Source organism: Rhinoraja longicauda, chromosome 2 (assembly GCF_053455715.1).
Source record: "Rhinoraja longicauda isolate Sanriku21f chromosome 2, sRhiLon1.1, whole genome shotgun sequence".
In the NCBI taxonomy this organism is placed as follows: Eukaryota; Metazoa; Chordata; class Chondrichthyes; order Rajiformes; family Arhynchobatidae; genus Rhinoraja; species Rhinoraja longicauda.
In genome coordinates, this window is record NC_135954.1 from 91,582,066 (window position 1) to 91,606,951 (window position 24,886).

A 24,886-nucleotide genomic window follows, 5' to 3' on the forward strand; every position below is an offset into this window, starting at 1 on the left:
AAACGCAGACAGGCCGGACTGGCATAGATAGGGCATCTTGGTTGGCATGAACAAGTTGGGCTGAGGGGCCTGTTTCTGTGTTGTATGACTAGGTGATTTAATTAGGCATGACCAGCATCAGCAGTCCATTCAAGTGGGGGTGCTGATAACCATCCAAAGACCAGGGCTTGGACACAGGAGAGCTCCTTCAGTACCACACCAGGAATCTTGGCCTAAATCTCGTGTTCGGCTGAAGTAGAATGAGAAGTTGTTTGATGTCGGTGAGAGTGAGGTAGTGCAACGGTGGAGATGCTGCCTTACAGCGCCAGAGACCCGTGTTTGATCCTGACCACGGGTGCTGTCAGCTCGGAGTTTCTACGTCTACCCTGCGACCACGTGGGTTTTCTCCGGCTGCTCCGGTTTTTTCCCACATTCCAAAGCGTTACAGGTTTGTAAGTTAATTGGCTTAAAATTGTAAATTATCCCTAGTGTGTAGGAGAGTGTTAGTGTACGGGGTGATCTCTGGTCGGTGCGGACTCAGTGGGCCAAAAGACCTGTTTCTGCGCTGTATCTAAACTAAACTAAAGGTGGTTCAGTCTGAAACAGGCATAGCATTAACACTGAATATCTTTCAAGGAATAAAGTTCTCAGTGGGTCTGGCAGCATTGCTAGAAGCTCCACTGAGTTACTCCAGCAGTTTGTGCCTTGTTTTGTAAACCAGCATCTGCAGTTCCTCGTGTACTTTTCAGTGGGTTGGATCACCTGCACTTGCTATTTTGAAAATTAAATGTGCTATATAAATACGATTTTTTTTTGGTATTAAATCTTTAATTCTTATTTTCAGTGTACTTTTTCTGTGACAAAAGCATTCTCATTGCGCCCACAATATTAATAGTTTCATTCATCTTATACAAAATTTACTCAACATCATTGTGAAAACTTTGGTATGAATCACTCAAATTGTCAGAACTGAAATGTTTCGAAACGTAATTACATAAATCAATTCCTAATATATCTGCACTCCTAAACTATTTCTAAATGCAAAAGGGATCCAGAAGCACAACGTGTGTTTTATAAAGTATACATAAATCCCCCTCTTCCAGTGTTTGGTTCCTAGTATTACACCTCATACCCTGTGCAGTTCACTTGATGCCAATATCTATAGCTTGTTCATTCGTAAAATATTTAGTCGAACTGGAAGGAACGTTGCTGCTGCAGCGTACGGAATCTCCCGGAGAATTCCAAACCATTCCTTCTTGTCATCGTTGTACCTGGAATCAAAACGAAACAGTGACTAACATCAGAGGAAGATGCCATTGTGGTCTATCGCACCCGAGGGATCTTGTTGGAACAATCTGGGTACTGACCTCCCTACCATTGAAGGGATCTACAGGAGTCGCTGCCTCAAAAGGCCAGCCTACATTATAGAGGTCCACACCACCCTGGCCACGCTCTCATTTCACCCCTGCCATCGGGAAGAAAGTACAGGAGCCTGAAAACTTGTAAAGTCCAGGATCAGTGGTAGCCTCTTCCTAACAACCATCAGGCTATTAAACACTACAACTTGCAAATAAACTCTGAACTACATAGACTTGGGGGGGATTAGTTTTGTCTTTTTGCACTACTATTGTTTGTTTTATGTGTGTGTATATATAAACACGGCCATGGAGACGGATATGAGTCAAACGCACAGAGATGAGACTAGCTTAGCTGTGGCATCTTGGTCAGCATAAGCAAGTTGGGTCGGAGGATCTGTTTCCATGCTGTATGACTATCTGACTAACACAAGGACTTCAGCAAGGCCTTTGACAATATTGCACATGGTAGGCTAGTCTGGAAGATTAGATCACATGGAATCCAAGGAGATCTAGCCAATTGGATACAAAATTGGCTTAGGAAAAGGAATGAGAAGGTGGTAGGGGTGCTATTCAGATTGGAGGTCTGTAGATAAGTGGTGTTCCATAGTGATTGGTGCTGAGCCAACAGTGTTTGTCATCTGGATTAATGATTTGAAGGACAATGATGCTCGCTTAGGTGTTTGCATAATACACCAAAAATGGTGGACTGTGAAGAAAGTTAACCAAGATTACAATAGGATCTGGATGAACTGGGAAGACTTGCACAGTAAATAGTAGGGCTCGGAAGAGTGACATAGATGAGACAGATCTTGGGGTACAGGTGCATAGTTTCCTGAAAGTAGCGACACTATTAGCCAGGTTCTGAAGAAGAGTCCCGACCAGAAATGTTATCCGTCAATTCCCTCCACAGGATGCTGCCTTACCTGTTCAGTTCCTCCAACACTTTTTTTTTCCTCACGATTTTACCATCGGTAGTCCCTTGTGTTGCTATGGTGAGGTACGAATTTGGCATAGATGGGCACAAAGTGCTGGAGTAACTTAATGGGTCAGGCTGTATCTCAAGAGATAAAGGATAGATGACATTTTGGTTTGGGACCCTTCAGACTGCTTCAGGCAGGCATTTGCATGCTTGCCTTCATCAGTCAGAGCATTGAACAGAGGAGTTAGGAGACCTTGTTGTAACTGCAAGGCACAGATGAGAGCACAGTTGGAGTATGGTGTGTAGTTTGGTCGCACAGCTATAGGAACAAAGTCATTAAGCTTAAAAGGGTTCAGAAAAGATTCACGGGGATGTTACTGAAACTGGAGGGTTTGAGTTATCTGGAGAGGCTGGGACTGTTTTCCCTGGAATATAGGAGGTTGAGAGGTGACCTTGTAGAGATATATAGACCCTTGAGTCGGAAGACGTTCAGTCCCGAAACATCACCCAACCTTTTTCTCCAGAGATGTTGCCTGACCCACTGAGTTACTCCAGCACTTTGTATCTATAATGGTTACAGTCTTTTTCCAAAGATAGTGGAGTCTAAACCAAGAGGGTATAGGTTTAAGGTGACGAGAAAGATTTAAAGGGGAACTGAGAGACACATTTTTAACACAAAGTGTGGTAAATATGTGGAATAACCTGCCAAATGAAGGGGAGAGGGGTACGATTGTGATGTTTAAAAGACATTTGGACAGGTAGAAACGGTTTAGAGGAATATGCACCAAATGCAGTCAAATGGGGATAGCTCAGATAGACATCTTGGTCTTTATACTGTAAAGATACAGCATGGAAACAGGCCCTTTGGTCTGTGCCGACCAGTGATCACCCCGTACACTAGCACTATCCTACACACACGAGGGACAATTTACAGTTAACAGACGTCAATTGACCTACAAACCTGTACGTCTTCAGTCAGCTTAGACAAGTTGGGCTAAAGAGCCTGTTTCCATGCTTTATAAATCCATGACTACAATATTTTAATGTTGCACTGTGTCCAGGCTGAGTCTTACATTCAGTTTTGTTTATCATCACAGGTCGGTAGTTTAATTAGCCATGCTAGATGATTTACAGGAGAATTAGGTAGGAAGTATAATAACAATAGAGACGTCCACCACAGAAACTGCCCCTCGTCCCAACTTGTCCACGCTGACCGATAGGTTTAGCTGAGCAAGTCCCATTTGGCCCAGTTGCTCGAAACATCGATGCTGGTCGTGTGTGGGAGAAGAGTTGACAACTCTGGTGGCCCTCTCCGTGGGTGACTGCACTTGGAATGTTCCGGCAACTTACCTCCAGACGTCATTGATCTCGGTTGGAACGAAATCTCCGGATCCGGGCTCTGATTCCAACATGATAAACCCACCGATGGCGTAGAGGGTGTCCGACAATGAGACCAGGCTGAGAGAGCTCCGCTCCTGCGGAAACGGGGAGCTTTCTTCCCACCTGGAGAGAAGATCAGGGGCTCAGTCAGTCTGGAAGAAGTGATCGACGGTCGGCATGGACCCAGTAAGCCGAACGGCGTGTTTCCATGCTGTATAAGACCTAGGAGCAGAATTAGGCCATTCGTCCCATCAAGTCTACTGCACCATTCAATCAGGCTGTTCTGTCTCCCTATCAACCCATTCTCCTGCCTTCTCCCCATAACCTTTGATGCCCTCACTAATCAAGATCCTATCAATCTCCATGTTTAAAAATACCCAATGACTCAGCCTTCACCTCCGTCTGTGGCAATGAAATCCACAGATTTGCCACCCCCCAGCTAAAGAAATTCCTCTTCATCTCCATTCTAAAGGTATGTCCTTTTATTGTGAGGCTGTGCCATCTGGTCCTGACTCTGATACTAGTGGTAACATCCTTTTCATGTCCACTCATTATCCTGTTGGTTTCAATGAGATCATCCCTCATCCTTCTGAACAACAAGCACAGGCCAAAAGCCATCAACTGCGTATGTCTAACCAATTCTGAAACTGAATTAAGTGTCGTCCCAAAAAAAGACACAAAGTGCTGGTCTAACTCAGCGGGTCAGGTAGCATCTGTGGAAAACATGGATAAAGATCCTTCTGAAGTCTGATATTTCACCTGTCCATGGTGTCTCATGGCTGATCTATCTTTCCCTCTTAACCCCGTTCTCTTGCCTTCTCCCCACAACCCCTGACACCTGCAGTAATCAATGGAGTGAATGTTTCTACATTTCCGTCTTGCTCGGGTTGGGCCTGGAGGTAGAAGTCTACTGCGATGTGTTCTTGGTCTGGCCCCTAGTGCAGGGCATCACTCACTTGTTTGCAGCCGGGTCAAACACCTCAATGCTGCCGGTTAGCCCACCATCCGTCACCCCCGCGGCCACCCAGATCTTATCTTTGTAGACCGTCGCCCCGAACAAGGAGCGGCCTGTCTTCATGGGAGCCAGCTCCTTCCACTCAAACCGCTCGGGGTTGTAGACGCACATTTTATTCAAGCACTTCCTGAAATGAACAGGCACAGTGTCAGTAAAATGCCTGGCTTAGACACATAGTGTTGTTGTAACTCAGCGGGTCAGGCAGCATCTCTGGAGAAAAAGGATGGGTACGTTTTGGGTCAGGACCCTTCAGACTTTCTTCAAAACGTCTCGACCCGAAACTTCACCCATCCTTTATCTCCAGAGGTGCTGCCTGACCCACTGAGTTACACCAACACTTTGTGTCTGTTTTTGGTATAAACCAGCATCTGCAGCCCTTTGATTCTACGTTGCCAGGCTAAACTAAAAGTCAGAACAAAGTCTCATCCTCGCTAATGGTAGATTTTATTAGATCTCTACCCAAGAGGCCATCACTCAGTATTTTCAAAGCAGAGCTCAATAGATTTTTGGATCTTAATGGAAAGAGAGAGAAAGAAAAAGAGAGAGAAAGAAAAGAGGAGGACGAGAAGGAAGAAGAGAAGAAAAAAGAGGAGACGCTGCTGCTGCTGCTGGCAGCGGCATGTAAGAGACTTTTGGATAGGCGCATGGATTTGGAGGGATATGTGCAGGCAGATAAGAGTTGGACCTGGCATCATGTTTTGCACAGTGAGTGTGGGCCAAAAGGGCCTGGTTTGGTGCTCCACTGACCCATATGTTCTATGTACTGTAGCTGCTATAATTGAGTAGTTCTGTGCCTAGTTTAATTAATGCTGAGAATGGAGCACCCCAATTGTCTCCAGAGTTGGGTCGGGTTATAGACAAAGAATAATAAATCACGCAAACATGCCCTTCGGTTCAACTTGCCCATGCTGACCAAGAAGCCCTATCTCAACATCCCACGTGCCTGCATTTGCCCCATATCCTTCTAAACCTTTCAAAGGTTTCAAAGGTCTTTTATTGTCAAGTGTACCAATTAAGATACAGTGATATGTAAATTACCATACAGACATCCTGAAAAAACAAGACACACAACTACAGAAAAGTTAACATAAACATCCACCACAGCGGATTCCCCACATTCCTCACTGTGATGGAAGGCAATAAAGTCCAAACATCTTCCTCTTTATTCTCCCGTGTCGGGGCGATCGAAGCTGCCGCCACCGGCGGTCGAAGCCCCCACTTGGGGGCAGTAAAAGATCGCGCGCCGGGGCGGTCGAACCTCCTGTGGCTTGGAGTTCCCGATGTCGGTCTCTGACCAGAGACCGCGAGCTCCATGATGTTGTCCGCAAACACCCATGGTTGGAGCTCCGAGGTCGATCCCTGGCAAAGAGATCGCGGGCTCCGCGATGTTAAAGTCCCATGGGCTCCCCGCAGTGGAGCTCTCAAAGGTCAATTTCCAGCAAAGGCCGCCAACTCCTCAATGTTAGGCTGCAGTGCTGACAGCGATACGATACGGAAAAAAAATCGCATCTCCGTCGAGGTAAGAGATTAGAAAAAGTTTCCCCCAACCCCCACCATCCACATAAAACAAGCTTGAGAACACTAAAAACGTACATTTAACACATACTGCTAAAACACAAAGAAGGAAGGGACAGGCAGACTGTTGGCAAGGCAGCCATTGCTGGTAGTATCCGATTCATGTCCCTGTCCAAATGTCTTTTAAATCTTCTTGTAGTCATGGAATGAAATACTTTATTGTCACATGTGACAAGGCACAGTGAAATTCTTTGCTTCGCTTTGAGTATCTGCCTCAACTGCCTGTTCTGGCAGCTCGTTCCATATACCCACTACCCTCTGTGTGAAGAAGTTGCCGTTTGGATTCTTATTAAATCTTTGCCCTCTCACCTTAAACCTATGTCCTCTGGTTCTTGAATAAAAGACTACGCATTCACCCTATCAATTCCCCTCATGATCTTGTGATCATGACGCACCTTTACCAGATCACTCCTTATCCTTCTGTGCTCCAAGGAATAAAGTCCTAGACTGCCCCACCTCTCCCGAGAGGTCAGGCCCTCAAGTAACATCCTTGTAAATCTTCTCTGCACTCTTTCCAACTTGACAACATCCTACCGATAGCAGGGTGACTAAAGCTGAACACAATACAGGTCCACCAACAATTTTCCAGCATCCTTGGTTCCAGTGCCTTTCTGGGTGGTCCGTTTTGCTGGATCAACAGAGATCACAGCCTCTGGAAATTGTCCAGCGGTACTGTAACAGTCTACTTAGGCCACCAGAGGGCAGAGATATTGCTCCACAAAGTCGGCCTCGGAGGTTGGCTATGTGAACGCATCTTCCGGCTCCGGGCCGGAGTTCCAGAGCCCCAGCCGCAGGGGGCAAATTCGACCCAATGTCCCATTGAGGTCAAGATCGGCCGCCTCACCACAATTCGCCTGGGCGAGGGTGTGGGATTTCAGGTGCACTCTCGTAATTTTGTCCGGATTAAAGGAGGCACAAAACCACCAGTTGCCGGAAAATCGGTTGTGGACCTGTATTGGTTTATTTTTGTCACATGTACCCAGTACATAGTTATTTTTGTCACATTGTACATGAGTACAAGCAAGCCATACACAAGCATAACGAAGTGCAGAATATAGTGTTACAGCATCACAGTGTTATGTACAAAGAAAGTGCAGATTTTAAAAAGTCTAAGATCCGCAAAAAGTTAGATTGGAAGATCGGGACTACACCACAGTTCATAAGAAGACCATTCGGTAGCCTGATAACAGCTGGGAAGAAGTTGTTCCTGAACTATGGTGTTACGTGCTGCTATCTAACTTTTGCCTCACCAACGTACAACTGTAACGTAATACTCCAACGTCTATACTCAGAGGTGAAAGGAACATGTCAACATCGCGGTGAAGAGAGGCACTTACTTGTCCTTTCTTTTCCCTCCTATGACATAGACCTGCCCGTTGTACGACACCACACAGTGACCATAGACGTCATATGGAAGTGGATCCGATTCCCCCCATTTAAACGTGCTGCAAAGTAAAAGAGATTTTCATCAGCATGTATTGGGAAAGTTTCACAACTTGTGCATGATGGCGCAGCGGTAGAGTTGCTGCCTTACAGCGCCAGAGACCCGGGTTCAATCCTGACTATGGGTGCTGCCTGTGCCGGGTTCTCCCCGAGTGCTTCGGTTTCCTCCCACGCTCCAAACAGGTTTGTAGGTTAATTGGCTTTGGTAAAATTGTAAATTAGACCTGGTGTGTAGGATAGTCCTTGTGTACAAGGATTGCTGGTTGGCACGGACTCGGTGGGCAGAAGGACCTGTTTCCGTGCTGTATCTCTAAACTAAGCTAAACTAAATGTCTTAGAAAATGTTGACATTGCCATAGTAAAGTCTCATATTCTGTCCATGTTTACAGAAGTATAAATATTGGTTGATTATTGTCATATGATCAAGATATAGTGGAAAAACTTTATGGCGGCACATTGGCGCAGCAAATATTGGTGCCTCACAACGCCAGAGACCCGGGTTTGATCCAGCATCTAGAGAAGTCTGAAGAAGGGTCTCGAAGAGATTTAAAGGGGACCTTTCTTTCACACCAAAGGTATCTGGTATGAGCTGCCAGAGGAGGTGGTGGAAACAGAAACAGCAACAACAGGTAAGAGGTATCAGCATGACTACCTGAATGAATAGATACATGCAGAATTAATATAGGCAAGTGGGATTGGTGTAGAAACAAGGCACTGTAGGTGCTGATTTACAAAAATAAGCACAAATTGCTGGAGTAACTTAGCGGGTCGGGCAGCATCTCTGGAGAACATGGATAGGTGACATTTCAGGTCGAGACCCTTCTGCAGATACTGGTTTTCAAAAAAAGACACAGGGTGATGGAGTAATTCAGCAGGTCAGGCAGCATCTCTGCAGAACACGGACAGCTGATTTGGATCGGGGCCCTTCTTCAGGCTGGTATAGATAGGCATGATGGACAGCAGAGACAGAGTGGGCCGAAGGGCCTGTTGCTATGCTGTGCAGCTCTGACTCACGTGGAAGACGCAGAGATCTGTTTGGCAGGGGTTTATTCAGATTAAAAGTAGCTGCAGCTCCCTCCTCAGCCAACAGACTGAACCAGAGATTGGGAGCGCAGAATAATATGTTCACAATAACAATCCATAACAGTATCTGTTTTCAGGCCGGGCAGTCCCTGTGTTTCACAACCAAATAGTCACTACTGAATTACTGGGCTAGCACCAAGCCTTGACTTTCACCTTGGAATTTAAATTTGAGTCATTAAATAAAATCTAAAATTTTAAACAATAGCTCTCTCATCTCAGTGGAAGACTCATTCTACACTTCACGCTGCCTCGACAAAGCCACCAGCATAAACAAGGGCCAGTCTCACCCCAGACACTCCCTCTTCTCCCCTCTCCCATCAGGCAAGAGGTACAGAAGTGTGAAAACACACCTCCAGATTCAGGGACAGTTTCTTCCCAGGCAACTGAACCATCCTATCTCCAACTAGAGAGCAGTCCTGCCCTACCATCTCCCTCATTGGAAACCCTCAAACTATTTTTAATCGAACTTTGCTGGACTTTATCTTATACGAAATGTTGTTCCCTTTATCCTGTATGTGTACGCTGTGGATGACTCGATTGTAATCATGTATATTTTTTCACTGACTGGATAGCAGGCAACAAAAAAACTATTCACTGTACCTTGGTACACATAACAATAATAAACAAAACTAAACGAAGAACTCAGCCAAGTGGAAAGAGTGCAGAGATTTACAAGGATGTTGCCAGGACTCGAGGACCTAAGCTAGAGGGAGAAGTGCTGATTGAAGATGGCGCCAAAAACATGGCGACTCTTGTGTGCGGACTCAGTGTGGTCCACTATTTTACACTATGATTGTGCCTAATGTATAGTAGGATTGTCACTGGACTATAAGCAAAAGAAGAATTTCACTGTGCTTCGGTACACATGACAATAAAGTAACATTTATTGTATAGGACTTTATTCCTTGGAGGGCAGGAGACTAAGGGATGATCTTATAGAGGTGTAAAAAGTCATGAGGTGAATAGATAGAGTGAATGCACAGAGTCTTTTACCCAGGGAATCAAGAACCAGGTTTAAGGTGAAAGGGGAAAAGACCTAATGGGAACCTGAGGGGTAACTTTTCCACACAGAGTGTGGTAGATATATGGGGAGGAGGTAGGTGAGGCAGGTACAACATTTAAAAGATATTTGAACGGGTACATGGATAAGAAAGATTTGGAGTGATTTAGGTCAAATGCTGGCAAATGGAACTAGCTTGGACTTGCACTTGGTCGGCATGGATGAGTTGGGCTGAAGGGCCATGCTGTGTGACTCTATGAGTCTATGACTGTCTCATTGACAAATGTGTGTTGTGCACTGCAGCACACATCCATCCCACGTTGACGCAGTGTGGAGATGTGCCTGTTCCTTTAGCTGGACTATGTGCGATGGTTTGGCTTTGTATGCTCGGTCTGATGAGATGCTCTGCATTGCCTATCCCAAGGGCATTACAATGGTGCAGCTGGTGGAGCTGCTGCCTCACCACACCGGTTTGATCCAGACCGTGGGTGTTATCCATGTGTAGAGTTTGCACGTTCTCCCTGAGATCCTGTGGGTTTCCTCCGGGTACTCCGGTTTCCTCCTACATCCCAAAGACGTGAAGGTTTGTAGCTTAATTGGCCCTAGTGTGTAAATTGCTCCTTGTGTGTAGGAAGTGGATGCGAAAGTGGGATAACGTAGAAATAGTGTGAACAGGTGATCGGCGGTCAGCATGGACTCGGTGGACCAAAGAGCCTGATTCCATGTTGTGCCTGGATTAGTGAGTATTAGCTGCAAGGAGAGGTTGGGCAAACTTGGATTAGTTTCTCTGGAACACCAGAGGTTGCGGGGAGACCAGATAGAAGTATATAAAATTACGAGAGGTATAGAGAGGGTTGAAAGAATTATTTTCCCACGATGGAAAAATCAAATAGTAGAGTATAGGTTTAAGATGAGAGGGGCAAAATTTAAAGGAGATGTGCAGGGAAACTTTTTTACACAGAGGGTGGTGGGTGCCTGGAAAGCACTGCCATGGGTGGTGATGTAGGTAGAAAAGATAGTGGCTTCAAGAGTATTTTGGATAAGCATATGAATATGCTGAAAATGGAGGGATATGGATCATTTACAGGCAAATAGGAGATGGTCTTGGCATCATGTTGGGCACAACCATTGTGGACCTAAGGGTTCGTTCTGGTGCTGTACAGTTTTATGTCAATGTGTATGTCTAACGCAGGCAGGTGGGACGAGCATAGATGGGGCATGTTGGTCAGCGGGGACAAGTTGGGCTGAAGGGTCTGTTTCCACACTTGTACGACTCCACGACTCTAGTTGGTCTTGGCATCATGTTCAGCATGGACATTGTGGGCCAAAGGACCTGTTCCTGTGCTGTACTGCTCTATGCTCTATGTTCATACGTTATATGAGCAGTATAAGGCCATTTGGCCCATCAAGTCTACTCCGCCATTCAATCATTGTTGATCTATCTTTCCCTCTCAACCTCATTCACCTGCCTTCTCCCCCATAACCTCTGACACCATTACTCATCAAGAATCTGTCAATCTCCGCTTTAAAAATACCCAATGACTTGGCCTCCACAGCCGTCTGTGGCAATGAATTCCACAGGTTCACCACCCTCTGGCTAAAGACTTTGTTCTATGTTCTTTCTCAAAACTGATCAAAACCAAGGGCTGTCCACAACACAAGGGGCAGCACGGTAGCGCAGTAGTAGAGTTGCTGCCTTACAGAGACCCCAGTTCAATCCAGAGTGACTATGTTTCTGTCTGTATGGAGTTTGTACGTTCTCCCTGTGACTGCTTGGTTTTTCTCCGGGTCACGACACTCAAAAGACATACGGGTGTGTATGTTAATGGGCTTTGGTAAAATTGTAAATTGCCCCCAGTGTGTGGAATAGTGCTAGTGCACAGGGATCACTGGTCGGCGCAGACTCAGTGGACCGAAGGGCTTGTTTCCGCGCGGTATCTCTGAACTAAACTAAACACCTACTGTCGATCGTAGCACATCACGGTGTCCAGGGACCTCTCGCCTTCTCCCACCTCCTTCCCTCCGAGGACATAGATGGCGTTTTCCGCTTCCCCCAGGCCAAAAAGGCAGCGCGGAGATGGCAAGGACGGCATCCCCAGCCAATCAGAGTCCAGGTGATCAAACTGCTCGGAGGTCAAGACACAGGGTTAGAGGTCAGTCACATGCTCCTGGCCCCCTGCACACTGGAGCACCATGGGTGGCATGGTGGCACAGCGGTAGAGTTGCTGCCTCCCAGCGCCAGAGACCCGGGTTTGATCCTGACTATGGGTGCTGTCTGCACAGCGTTTGTACGTTCTCCCTGTGACCGCGTGGGTTTTCTCCGGGTGCTCCAGTTTCCTCCGACACTCCAAAGATGTACAGCTTTGTAGGTCAATTAGCTTTGGTAAAGATTGTAAATTGTCCCAAGTGTGTAGAACAGTACTAGTGTACGGGGATCACTGGACCGCGCTGTCTCGGTGGGCTGAAGGGCCTATTTCCACGCTGTGACTCTAAACTAAACTGATGCGCTACAATGCTGAGAACTATATTCTAAAGATACATGGTGTATCGGATCTGTTGGGACTGCATGCAAAATAAAGCTTCTCACTGTATTTCATTGCACATGACCATAATAAACCTAACCCCAAACTTTAAAATCTTAATTCCACAGAGGGGAATCATGTTGCAGTTTTATAAAACATTAGCCATGCTGCAATTGGAGTATTGTGTATAGTTCTGGTCACTCCATTACTGAGAGGTTGTGGAGGGGTGCAGAAATGGTTTGTCAGGACGCTGTCTTGATTAGAGGGTATTAGCTACAAGGAGAGATTGGACATACAGACAGAAGGAACTGCCGTTGCTCGAATCTTGCATGGAACACAAAGTGCTGAAGTAACTCAGTGGGTCAGGCAGTATCTCTGGAGAACAAGGATAATGATAGGTCGGGTCCCTTCAGACTTGGACAGACTTTCTCTGGAGTGTCTGTGAATGAAACGAGACCTGATCGAAGTATAAAAAATGATAAGTGGCATAGATAGTGGACAGTAAGAACCTTTTGCCAAGCGTAGAATGTCAAAGACTAGAGGACATCGCTTTCGGGTGAGAGAGGCAAAGCTTAAAGGAGATGTGTGGGTCAGGTATTTTTTTTTCCCCAAAAGGGTAGTTTAGTTTAGTTAGTGTTGGAGTAACTCAGCCAGTTGGGTAGCATCTGTGGAGGAGATAGATAGGTGAGGTTTTAGGTTGTTTTTGTGTTCTGGGCTAGATTCCAGCATCTGCAGGGTCCTGTGTCTGTGTTCTCAATTCTTCACAGGTCGGAATTTAGAATGTTGACCGCAGATCCTGATGCCAGAACTGCTTTCTCAGTTTATGCGTTTAGTTTAGACACACAGTGTGGAAACTGCTCCTTCGGCCCAACAAGTCCGCACCGAACAACGGTCACCCATACACTAGTTCTATGTTATCCTAGTTTTGCATCCTACACACTAAGGGCGATTTACAGAGGCCAATTAACCTACAAACCTGCTCGTCTTTGGGATGTGGGAGGAAACCGGAGCGTCTGGAGGAAACCCACGCGGTCACAGGGAGAACGTGCAAACACCCGAATGGCAAACTCCGAATCGTGTGTGCAAACACACGTATAGCACCCAAGGTCAGGATTGAACCCGGGTCTCTGGAGCTGTGAGGCTGTAGCTCTACTAGCTGCGCCACTGTGCTGCTCTTGTTTGACCCCAACCCAACAGACCCCTTCCTCCCAGACCTCAGATGCCCTCACTTGCCTCTTCCCCATCCCTGCACCCTGTGTGGCCTCTTACCCCAGATACCTCCATATCCTGGGCAGTCCCTTACTCATAGCTCCCCCCATCCCCCAATACTCTTACCAGCTTCCTCATCACCAACCCTCCCTCAGTCCCCCCACCGCCTCTGTACCCCAACACACCACCACTTCCCCCGAGACTGACCATCCCCCACCACACTCTCACAGCCCCCCCCCTCTCACTCTGAACAGCTTCCACCCATCCCACCCCCCCCCCCCCCCTCTCGTTCATCCTTACAGCACTTCCTCCCCTTCCCGGCATTGCTCCCCTTCATCATCTATCTCTCCCCACTCTTTCCTCACAGGCCCTCCTCTCTCCCTCCCACACCCCTCACAACCTCTACTCTTTCTGTCTCGCCCCCCCCCCCTCCTCCTCACTCCCTCTCCTCTCTCAAATCATTCCCTCTCCACTCACAACTGATCCTTTCCCCCCTCACTCCCTCTCCCCTCCCTCACTCGAGGGCCTGAGCTATAGTGAGACCTCAAGCAGGCTGAGATTTTATTCCTTGAGGCGCAGGAGACTGAGGGGTAATCTGAGAGGGCTATAAGGGAAATAGATAGGGTAAATGGCACTCTTTTACCCAGAGTAGGGAAATCGAGAACCAGAGGACATCCGGTTTAAGGTGAGAGTGGAAAGATTTGATAGGAATCTGAGGGGCAACCTTTTCACATAGAGGGTGGTGGGTGTATGGAACGAGCTGCCGGAGGAGGTAGTTGAGGCAGGTACTATAACAACATTAAAAAAACAATTGGACAGATACATGGACAGGAAAGGTTAAGAGCGATAAGGACCAAACGTGGACAGGTGGGACAAGGTAGGTGGGCATTAGGTGAGCGTGGACCAGTTGGGCCAAAGGGCCTGTTTCCCTGCTGTGTGACAATGACTCCAGAACTCCTCTCTCTCTCTTTCTTTCCCTCACTCTCCCTCCCCCTCTCTCTCCCTTATCCCTCCCTCTCTCCTCTCTTCCTGTACCCTTCACTCACTCACTCCCATACACCGCTTCTCCCAACACCCTCTACCCTCATGTCCTCTCCAGCTCACTCGCTCACATCATAGTGTAGGATAGTGTTAGTGTGTGGGGGTTGCTGGTCGGTGCCGACTCTGTGGGCCGAAGGGCCTGCTTCCGCGCTGTATCTCCAAACTAAACTATAAAACATAATCTCCCCTCACCCTCAATCCTCCTCACTCTCTTTCCCCCCTCACTCCTTCACCCCTCAGGCCCTCGTCTCCCAGCTGGACCTGTGAATGGGGGAGTGGGACAGATGTCACTGGGCCAAGCCCCCCCTCACCCATCCACCTCCCAGCCCCTGTGGGGTGGCAGTGCTGGCTCACCTGCACGAAGTAGGAGTGCAGGGGGCTCTCTTTGTTCTCCTCGTTGTAGTAGAGGCCACCGATGACAAAGATCTGGTTCTCTCTGGTCACCAGGCTGGCGTGGTTCTTGGGGATCTTGCTGGAGACAGAGGCAAAGTAGCACTCGTTGGTGAGAGGGTCGTAGGCCACGGTGGCCTCCTCGTTGATCATGAAGATCAGGTCCTTCATGAACATGCCGAAGCGTAGGTTCCTGTTCAAGATGCCTGAGGCTTCTTCCTCTTCCTCCTTTTCCTCCACCTCTCCCTCGCCCTTGGCTTCGCTGACTGCCGGCTCCCCATCTCCTTTCTTTCTCGACCCTTCCTTCTCCTCCACCTCTCCCTCACCCTTGGCCTCGCTGACAGCCGGCTCCCCATCTCCTTTCTTTCTCGACCCTTCCTTCTCTCCCTTGGCCTTGCCAACCTGCCCTTTGCCCTCCAGGGCATCCTTGACCATCTGGATCTTCGCCACAAGCTCCGGGTTGGACTTGACCAGCTGGTGTCCCTCCACGTTCGTGGTCAGGTAGTCCTTGGGCATGAGGAGGAAGCGGACACAGTCGAAGACCAGGGGAAGGGCCAGGAGATGACCTTCCTCCCTCTCCGCCCAGCTCACCACTGCCTGGAAGACGGCCTCCTCCTTCTCCACGTTGAGACCGTCGCTGGAGATGATGGCGACCAGCTCCTGGGGGCTGAGCTTGAGGAAGTCCTCGTCCTTGCTCACCAGGCTGAAGTGCTCGCAGGCGAAGTCCCTGGAGGCCACGGCCAACCTCGCACAGTCCAGCATCAGGCCGAGGCGGAAGATGGCCAGGCAGTTGCCCAAGCCCAACCTCTTCTGCAGGTAGGAGATGCAGAGGGTGAAGATGGAAGGGATCTGGAGCATGTTGGCAGCTGTGAATATGGCCTGCACGTTGCCGTCGTCCAGCCGCACCTCCGAGGTGTAGATGTAGCGCAGGACGACCTCCACCGTGTCGGGCTCCAGCTCCTCAAGGGTGATCTCCCGCTTATTGCTCTCCTCCGAGTCGGAGAGGAACATGCCTCGGAAGTAGGGGCTGCAAGCGGCCAGCACCAGCCGGTGGCAGGGGAACTCCTTGTCCTTGATCTTCAGCACGCAGTCCACCAACTTGCCGCTGTCCAGCAGGTCTCGCAGTCCGTCCTGGAGGAGTGTCTGCTGGTAGATGCGAGGCTCCTCAGCCGGGTCGACACGGGTCGCCATGGCCGGTGCTCTGCAGAATTGGCCGGGGCTCTTCTTCCCTGTCTCAGCTCAGATAGCAACTGTCCGACAGCGCACATTCCTGCCCGGCTCTATATATAGGAGAGGCAGCCTGCACAAAGCTCAGGCATGCAGCCACAGGAAGGCTGATCACTCTCCCCCCCCATCCCCACCCCCCACCCCATCCCTGCAGAGGGACCCGTCAATCAGCCCAGGCCAACAACTGCAACAACCCCTGCCAGGCACAGCCATGACTCATTGACCAAAAACACACACAGACCACAGAGCGGCCCTGACCTCCCATCCACCTCATTGGAGACCCTCAGATTATCTTTAATCAGGACTTTTCTGAATTGAGTCATTAAATGAAATCCAGAATTTTAAAGAACAGCTCTCTCATCTCAGTGGAAGTAAACTTCCATTGACTCCATCTGCACCTCACGCTGCCTCGGCAAGGCCACCAGCACAAACAAGGACCAATCTCCCCTCTCCCATCAGAGATGGGAAGCGAGGGAGTGGCTGGGGTGAGACTCGTCCTTGATGATGCTGGTGACTTTGGAGGGGGCAACGTGAAGTGTAGATGGAGTCAATGGAGGGGAGGTTGGTTTATGTGATGGTCTGGGCTATGTCCACAACCCTGCAATATTTTGCAATCTTGGATCAAGCTGTTTCTAAAACCGTGCTGAGATGCATCCCAATAAAATGCTTTCTACAACACATCTGTAGAAGCTGGCAAGAGTTGTTGGGGGCCTCTAGGGTGTAGGATGCAAAACTGTTGTGAATTTGTGTGCAGGTGATCGCTGGTCGGCGCCGACTCGGTGAGCCGAAGGTCCTGTTGCCACGCTGTATCTCTAAAGTAAACTAAACTGTCAGGCATCAACTTTACAGTAGATGGACAGGTGATGTTTTGGGTCGGGACACTTCTTCAGACTGCAAGAATCTGCTTTAGCTGGTACTGACTTTACTTTAGACTTTAGAGATACAATGTGCAAACAGGCCCTTCGGTCCACTGAGTCCGCACCGACTGGCGATCACCCCGCACACAAACACTATCCGACACACTCGGGACAATTTACAGAAGCCAATTAACCTACAAACCTGCACGTCTTTGGAGTGTGGGAGGAAACCGGAGCACCTGGAGAAAACCCACGCGGTCAAAGGGGGAACGTCCAAACTCTGTAAAGACAGCACCCGAGGTCGGGATCGAACCCAGGTTTCTGGCGGTGTTAGGCAGTGGCTCTACGGCTGCTGGTCCACCCACTTGTTAGAATGTTCTAGAAAATTAGCCATTTGTTATTTGGGGTTGGATGCAGTTCTAGTCTCCTCTGACTAACGGCCTGGCAAAGTACATTTTATAAATGACGATTACCAGCACCAATGACTGTTAACTCCATGCCATCAGTGAGTGTATAATTAGCCTGTATTTTTAGCATCTGACCGCATGTAACTTACGAGGGCTCCCTGTCACACATCTATAACAGATCTTCCCTGACTCCCAGCCACTACAAGGCCAGGAATAATTCCAGCCATGCTTTCTGTAGACTGGGCATTGATAGATACCAAAACCTTCACATTTTTACCTAACTCTTGTTATGTATTGATTTATTTTGCCTCTGTTGTAGTTAAGGTTGCCAACTTCCTCACTCCCAAATACGGGACAAGGTGACGTCACCGCCCCGCGCCCCACGTGACCTCACCCGGCCAGCGCCCACGTGCTCCCGCTCCCACCAATGGCGGCCGCCCGGGCCGGGAAGCAGGTGCCTGGGCCTCCGGGCCTACACTGTTTGGAGGTAGACACAAAATGTTGGAGTAACTCAGCGTGTCAGGCAGCATCTCAGGAGAGAAGTATTGGGTGACACTTCGGGACGAGACCCTTCCTCAGTCTGAAGAAGGGTCTCGACCCAAAACGTCACCCATCTTCTGCTGGACCTCCATGAGGCAGGTGGCGAGGACTTCGCCATGGACGATGTGGGCGACGAAAGTATCCACAAACTGAAGGAGAAGGCGAAGAAGAGGAAGGGGCGAGGATTTAGCTCCGAGGAAGGCGCTTGATCCAGGCTGCGAGAAGACCACAACTCCATGGAGCAAGACGGCAACAAGCCAGGCCCTCGACGCCTGGTGGATCCTGTTTGTGACCGGGGCCCATGAGGAAGACACCGAGGAGGATGGACATCCACGACAAGTTTGCCGAGCACGGTGAGATCAAGAACCTGGACCGGCGCACCGGCTACCTCAAGGGCTACGCTCTGGTGGAGTACGAGGCCTCGCCTACACGGAGATGCAGGCGGCCATGGAGGGTTTGAACGGGTCGACGCTGACCGGGCAGCCCATCAGCGTGGACTGGGGCATCGTCAGGGGGCACCCGAGGAGCAAGAGGCGGAGTGGCCGCCGGAGAAGCCGGAGCCCGGACTGGAAGCGTCACTGAGCCGGGACGGAGTGCGGAGCGGCCGGTGGGACGGAGCGGGCGGCCCGCACAGCGCTGGGGATTGAGACACGCCCGCAGATCGCCATGCCCAAACTGAGCCGTGCGTTGTTTAATCTTAGTCGGGACTGTCGTGGGGCTGGGAGAGGGTGGGTGGGAAGGGGAGGGAAGGGTAAGGTTGGCTTGTGCACAATTCAGAAATGTATTTTAATCCCAAGAAATCTTCAGTCTGAAAAAGAGTCTCAACCCAAAACGTCGCCCAGTCCTTCTCTCCCGAGATGCTGCCCGTTCCGCTGAGTTACACCAGCATTTTTGTGTCTACCTTCGATTTTGACCAGCATCTGCAGTTTTTTTTTCCTACAGTGTCTGGGCCCACAGCGCTCCCCGGGCCTAATACGGGACAAACCAATTTAGCCCAAAATTCGGAATGTCCCGGCTAATACGGGACAGTTGGCAACCCTAGTTGTAGTCTAGTCATATAGCCCTATGGCACAGAAACAGACCCCTCTGCCTAACTCGTCCATGCTGACCAAGATACCCAGCCTTGCACAGTAGCACAGCAGGAAGAGCCACTGCCTCACGGTGCCAGAGACCCGGGTTCGATCGGGACCTCGAGTGCTGACTGTGTGGAGTTTGTACGTTCTCCCTCTCCATGACCACGTGAGGTTTCCTCCGGGGTGCTCTGGTTTCTTCACGCATCCCAAAGACGTGCAGGTCCGTAGGTTGATTTGTCTTTGTAAAATTGTCCCTAGTGTGTAGGGGGTGGATGAGAAAATAGGATATCAGAGAACTAGTGTAAACGGGTGATCGATGGTCAGTGTGGATTTGTTGGGCCTGTTTCCCTGTTTGTCCATTTTTCACTTCCCCAGAGGCTGCTGCCTCACCTAAGGATGTTATGCCACAGCTTCCACTAACTCCTTAACAAGCATGTGCACGCAGAGAGCACTCCTACTCCAGAGGATTGGGGATTCAAACAGGCCAAGAGGTTCTGTTTGTACTTCATAGTTTAGTTGAGTTTAGTTTATTATCTTGTGCACTGAGGTACAGTGAAAAGCTTTTGTTGTGTGCTATCCAGTCAGTGGGAAAACTGTACATGTTTACAATCGAGCCATCCACAGTGTACATATACAGGATGAGGCGAATAACGTTTAATGCAAGGTTAAGTCCAGCAAAATCCAATTAAAGATAGTCCGAGGATCTCAAGTGCGGTAGATGGTAGCTCAGGACTGCTCTCTCGTTGTTGATAGGATGGTTCAGCTGCTAATAATAGCTGGGAAGAAACTCCCTGAATCTGGAGGTGTGTGCTTCCACACTTCTGTACCTCGTGCCTGATGGGAGAGGGGAGAAGAGGGAGTGACTGGGTTGAGACTCGTCCTTGATTATGCTGGTGGCCTTGCCGAGGCAGGATGAAGCGTAAATAGTCAATGGAATGGAGGTTGGTTTGTGTGATGGTCAGGGCTGCATCCACAATTCTCTGCGATTTCTTGCGGTCTTGGATGGAGCTGTTCCCAAACTATGCTGTGATGCATCACGATAAAATTCTTTGTACGGAGCATGTCATAGTTTGAAGCTTTAACTGTAATCAATCAGCCTTCACTCTGACTGACCTACAAGAAATTGCATACAGTTGTGGATGTAGCCCAACTCATCGCACGATGCCTTGGAAAAGCAGCCAACATAATCAAAGACTTGTCCCAACCCCTTTCATTCCTTCTTCTCCCTGCTCCTGTCAGGCAGAAGGTACTGTATAGAAGCTTGAAAGTGCGCACACCAGAACAGCTTCCAGGTCCTTCCATAAGCTAGGGTACTGTCCGATTCACCTCTGCCCCATTGCGTACATTGGACTTTGTCTTTGGAACTGATGTGCTACAATCCTGAGACCTATATTCTGCACTCTGTATCTTCGCCTTTGTTCTAACAATAAGTGAGTTCGGTTTCTCGCCGGCTGATAACGGCTCTTGAATCAGTCACGGGCGGGAGCGGCAGCGAGGTTTGCGGCAGCGAGGTTTGCGGCAAAGCGTTCTGCAACCCGTCTTACCTGCGGACGCACCGGCCAAGCAGCCCTTCAGGTGCGGAGCGTGCGGTAGGGATTACTGCAGCGCCTTGTAACTGCTGATCTATCAGCGCTTCCACAGCGGCAAGGGCCCTTCAGGAGCTGAGGAAGCTCCTGTTGCAGGTCTCGCACATGAAGGGCCACTCGCCACTATGGAAGCGCTGCAGTAATCCCTGCCGCACGGAAACAAAGGCAACAATCACACTCCTTCCTCATCATCTTTTTTCCTATTTGGGAACAAGATATAAAAGCTTGCAATCACTTATCATCAGATTCAAGAGCCGTTTCTTCCCCGCTGTTATCAGCCAGCAAGAATTTTTAGCTCTTATGACCTATGACCTGCGCATGCACGGTTGAGATACCGAACTCGCTTATTGTACGAGTTTGTCTTGATTGTATCTGTGTAGTATTATCTGATCTGATTGAATAGCATGCAAAACAAAGCTTTCCATGTACCTCGGTACACGTGACAATAATAAACCTATCAGGAGCCTCCATGCTAACCCAGGTTCCTGAGGCCTTCTGCTAATGCTCTAAGATTGTCCTGGCGTTGAAGGCTGACTGCGGAGACCCTGGGTAAATAAGCACAAAGATGCTTCCATGTTCTTTGAATACTTAATAGTTTTAAATTTCTTGGTGTGGTGTTGAGATAGGCTTAGAGCCATAAAGAGATACTGTGTGGAAACAGGCCCCTCGACCCCCAAGCCCATTAATTGATTTGGCAACAACTTGGGTTGGCAACAGTTCTGCCCAAGACCACAAGAAATTGCAGAGTTGTAGATGTAGCCCAGTCCATCACACAAACCAGCCACTCACATTGACTACATCTACACTTCACACTACCTCGGGAAAGCAGCCAACATGATCAAGGACCATTTTCACCCTGGTCATTCCCTCTTCTCCCCTTTCCCGTCAGGTGGAAAGTTCAAACATTTGAAAGCACGTTTGTGTGTGTGCGTATGTATTGTCTGTGTGCGTCCTGTGTATATGCATGCTTGTAAGTGTATATGTGTGCCTGCACCTGTGTGTCTGTGTATGTATCTGTATTCTCTGTGTGTGTTTACACGCTTTGTACTTGTGTGCACATCTGTGTATCTCTGTGCATGTTTGTGTGTCTATATCTGTGTATTTCTGTGTGCGTCTGTCCATGTGCATGTCTGCGCGTGTGTGTCTGTTTATCTCTATGAATGTATCTGTATGTGTGTGCATCTGTGTGTTTACACACACTATTAATGAGTACATCTGTGTATCTATATGCATGCACGTGTACATATGTTTGTGTGTGCATCTATATCTGTGTGTGCCGATGTCGTGTATATCTCTGTGCGAGCGTGTATGTGTGTGACGATGTTTATCTTGGGATGGGTTCTGTTTGACAGTTCCAGCGGGCTCCACGTGTGGGTGGAGCAGAAGTTTCTCAGTGAGCTGTCTTTCTGATACATGGGTGTCATTGTGGATGAGAACGGTCCTAATTCTAGCACCAAGAAAGGTCACCATACGGTGAGTAATTCCTTGTTCCCAAAAATAGCTTCCGAGAGAGCACAGCAACAGGATGGCTTCAGGATGGAAAAATAGACTCCCATACCCTTCTCCATGCTCACAGACACCCACCCATGGGGGCAACGTTATGAGTTATCCCAGGCACTGACAATGAAGGGCATTGTACACAAACTGAGTCTGATGTCCACACAGAGAATCAGGGGTCACTGGAGTCACATGGAGGACACAAACTCTGGGAATATCCCTCCCACCCCCTTTTACTCTTCCCGACTCACATTCTGAGGAAGGGAAGAAGGATCTTGACCTGAAAAGTCACCTATTTTTCCAAAGAAACTGCCTGCTGAGTTACTCCAGCACTTTGTGTCTATCCCCCCTCCATCTGAGTTTAGTATAGTGTAGTTTAGCTTTAGTTCAGTTTAGTTTAGATTAGTTTAGTTTAGATTAGATTAGATTAGAGATACAGCGTAGAAACTGGCCCTTCGGCCCACTGGGTCCTCAGTGACCAAAGCGTAGGAAGGAACCGCAGATCCTGGTTCAAACCGAAGATAGACAAAATGCTAGAGTAACTCAGCGGGTCAGGCAGCATCTCTGGAGAACATGGATAGGTGATGTTTCAGGTGACGTTTCAGACTGAAGAAGGGTCCTGACCTTAAATGCCACCTGTCCATGTTCTTCAGAGATGCTGCCTGTCCCGCTGAGTTACTCTAGCACTTTGTGTCTCTCTTCACACCGACCAATGATCACCCATTCACAATAATTCTTTCTTACAACACTAGGGACAATTTTGAGGAAGCCAATTAACCTACAAACCTGCACGTCTTTGGAATATGGGATAAAACTGGAGCACCCGAAGGAAACCCACGCGGTCACAAGGAGAACGTACAAACTCCATACGGACAACACTCAAGGTCAGGATCAAACCCAGGTCTTTGGCACTGCAAGGCAGAAACTCTACCACTTTCCCCATCTTTTGTTCCAGCAGGTTACTGAGCACAGATTTAACCTGGTGCATACCACACGTGCAGAAGATTAGGGATGATTTTATTCAGTTATAGACCAGAAAAGCTGCAGGTTCAGCACCACTAAAGTCCCAAGGGTGCTGGATTATTAGGGCATTATTGCAAATATCTCAAAAAACTGTAGTCTAAATCCTTTTACAAGCCGTGATTGAAAATAAAGGTCAATTCTTGCAGCAAGAAAATGTGGTTCCCTGCTAATCATCCAGGAACTTTTCCATGATTTATCGTTCTTCAGAATAATTAGTTTACAAATATCAGGAATATGTCTGGATTTTTAACATGTCATTCCTTATTCTTTTTCTGGGTTACATTTAGTGCCACACATCTCACATTCACTGCCTGCTTAACTATGCGAATATATTCATATCTTTCTTCCTCCTGCTATAGAAGGAATAAATTTGTATAATTATCACTAGATTTACATTTCCATTTTAATTAACTTCAGGCATAACAACAACAAAGGTCAAGCCGAACCAATATAAGTCAACCTATTACCATGGACGTAGAGACAAAAAAAGTTATATGGTTAGGATATTTAACATTCAAAACTGATTTTATTCTCTCGTTAACCCAGTAAGGCTGACAGGTAATTTTAATTAGAAAGATAGGAAGCTAATTAGGGAGCAAGGGGAAGGGTTACTTTGAACACTGGAGAGGATTTTCTCTTTCGATGAATCTTCTGCAGTGTTAAAGCTTAATGAAGGAGGATGGTAATCCCTGAGGCCTTGGAGGGCACGAGGCTGAGGGGTGATCTTATAGATTCTGTTAGCTCTAAGAGCTATATCTAACTCTCTCTTGAAAACATCCAGTGAATTGGCCTCCACTGCCTTCTGTGGCAGAGAATTCCACAGATTCACACTCTCTGGGTGAAGAAGTTTTTCCTCATCTCAGTCCTAAATGGCCTACCCCTCATTCTTAAACTGTGACCCCTGTTTCTGGACTCCTCCAATATCAGGAACATTTTTCCTGCATCTGGCCTGTCCGATCCCTAAAGAATTTTACATGTTTAATATATTTCACATGAACCATATCCCTCTATTCCCTGCTCTTCCATGTGCCTATCTAAAAACTTGTCAAACACCACTCTTGTATCTGCCTCCACCACCACCCCTGCCAATACATTCCAGGCACCCACTACAAAACCTGCCCCACATCTCCATTAAACATTCCCCCTCTCACCTTATAGTTATGCCCTCTGGTGTTGGACATTTCCAGGTTTCCATTATATCTTTCTCCCCTCACATTAAACCTATGTCCTCTGGTTCTTGATTCCCCTACTCTGGGCAAAAGACTGTGCACCTACGCTCTATACTCCTCTCATAATCTTGTACACCTCTGTAAGGTGTACACATCCTCCTGTTTCCATGCTGTGTGACTCTATGACTGAGCAGCGGTGGAGGACACCAACAACATCGCCAGGCCGACCCCTGTAACTCCAGTCCAATGCCGTCGCCAGGACAACGGGCCTTTACAGCCAAGTTACTGTAAGAATACATTTTTAACAACTTTCAACATGAAGGGTACAAGATGCACCGGAATTGTGGTGACCCTTGTGCAGTGCCTCAATGTAGTCTACTATTCTGACACTCTTGTACTTAAGCATGATTGTGCTTAAGTATCATAATTTTTTTACAGAAATGTATGCAGAAAATAAATTCTGCTGTATCTAGGTACGTGACAATGACATACCATTGAACCACTGATTTGATCACTAATCTCATTACTGTATTGCATTGGCTGCTTTCTCTTCTGGTTCCACACAGACCTCACTTTGAAAGGACTTAATTTGG

General features: G+C 48.1%; 1 protein-coding gene across 3 annotated transcripts; it reads right to left on the bottom strand.

Annotated features, from left to right (window-relative positions):
• Positions 1-1,138: 1,138 nt before the first annotated feature.
• klhl40b (kelch-like family member 40b) lies at positions 1,139-16,105 on the bottom strand. Of its 3 annotated transcripts, none has more exons than XM_078429217.1 (7): positions 15,317-16,105; positions 14,879-15,187; positions 11,715-11,875; positions 7,564-7,671; positions 4,593-4,778; positions 3,607-3,759; positions 1,139-1,250 (listed from the first exon to the last, which is right to left on the bottom strand). In XM_078429217.1, exons 1-7 carry the CDS (start codon positions 16,103-16,105, stop codon positions 1,139-1,141), a joined length of 1,818 nt encoding a protein of 605 aa, XP_078285343.1. The 3 variants fall into 3 exon arrangements, with proteins under 3 accessions (XP_078285343.1, XP_078285334.1, XP_078285342.1); XM_078429208.1 differs by having other exon boundaries at positions 14,879-15,206; positions 15,288-16,105; XM_078429216.1 differs by having other exon boundaries at positions 14,879-15,154; positions 15,257-16,105.
• Positions 16,106-24,886: the final 8,781 nt, after the last annotated feature.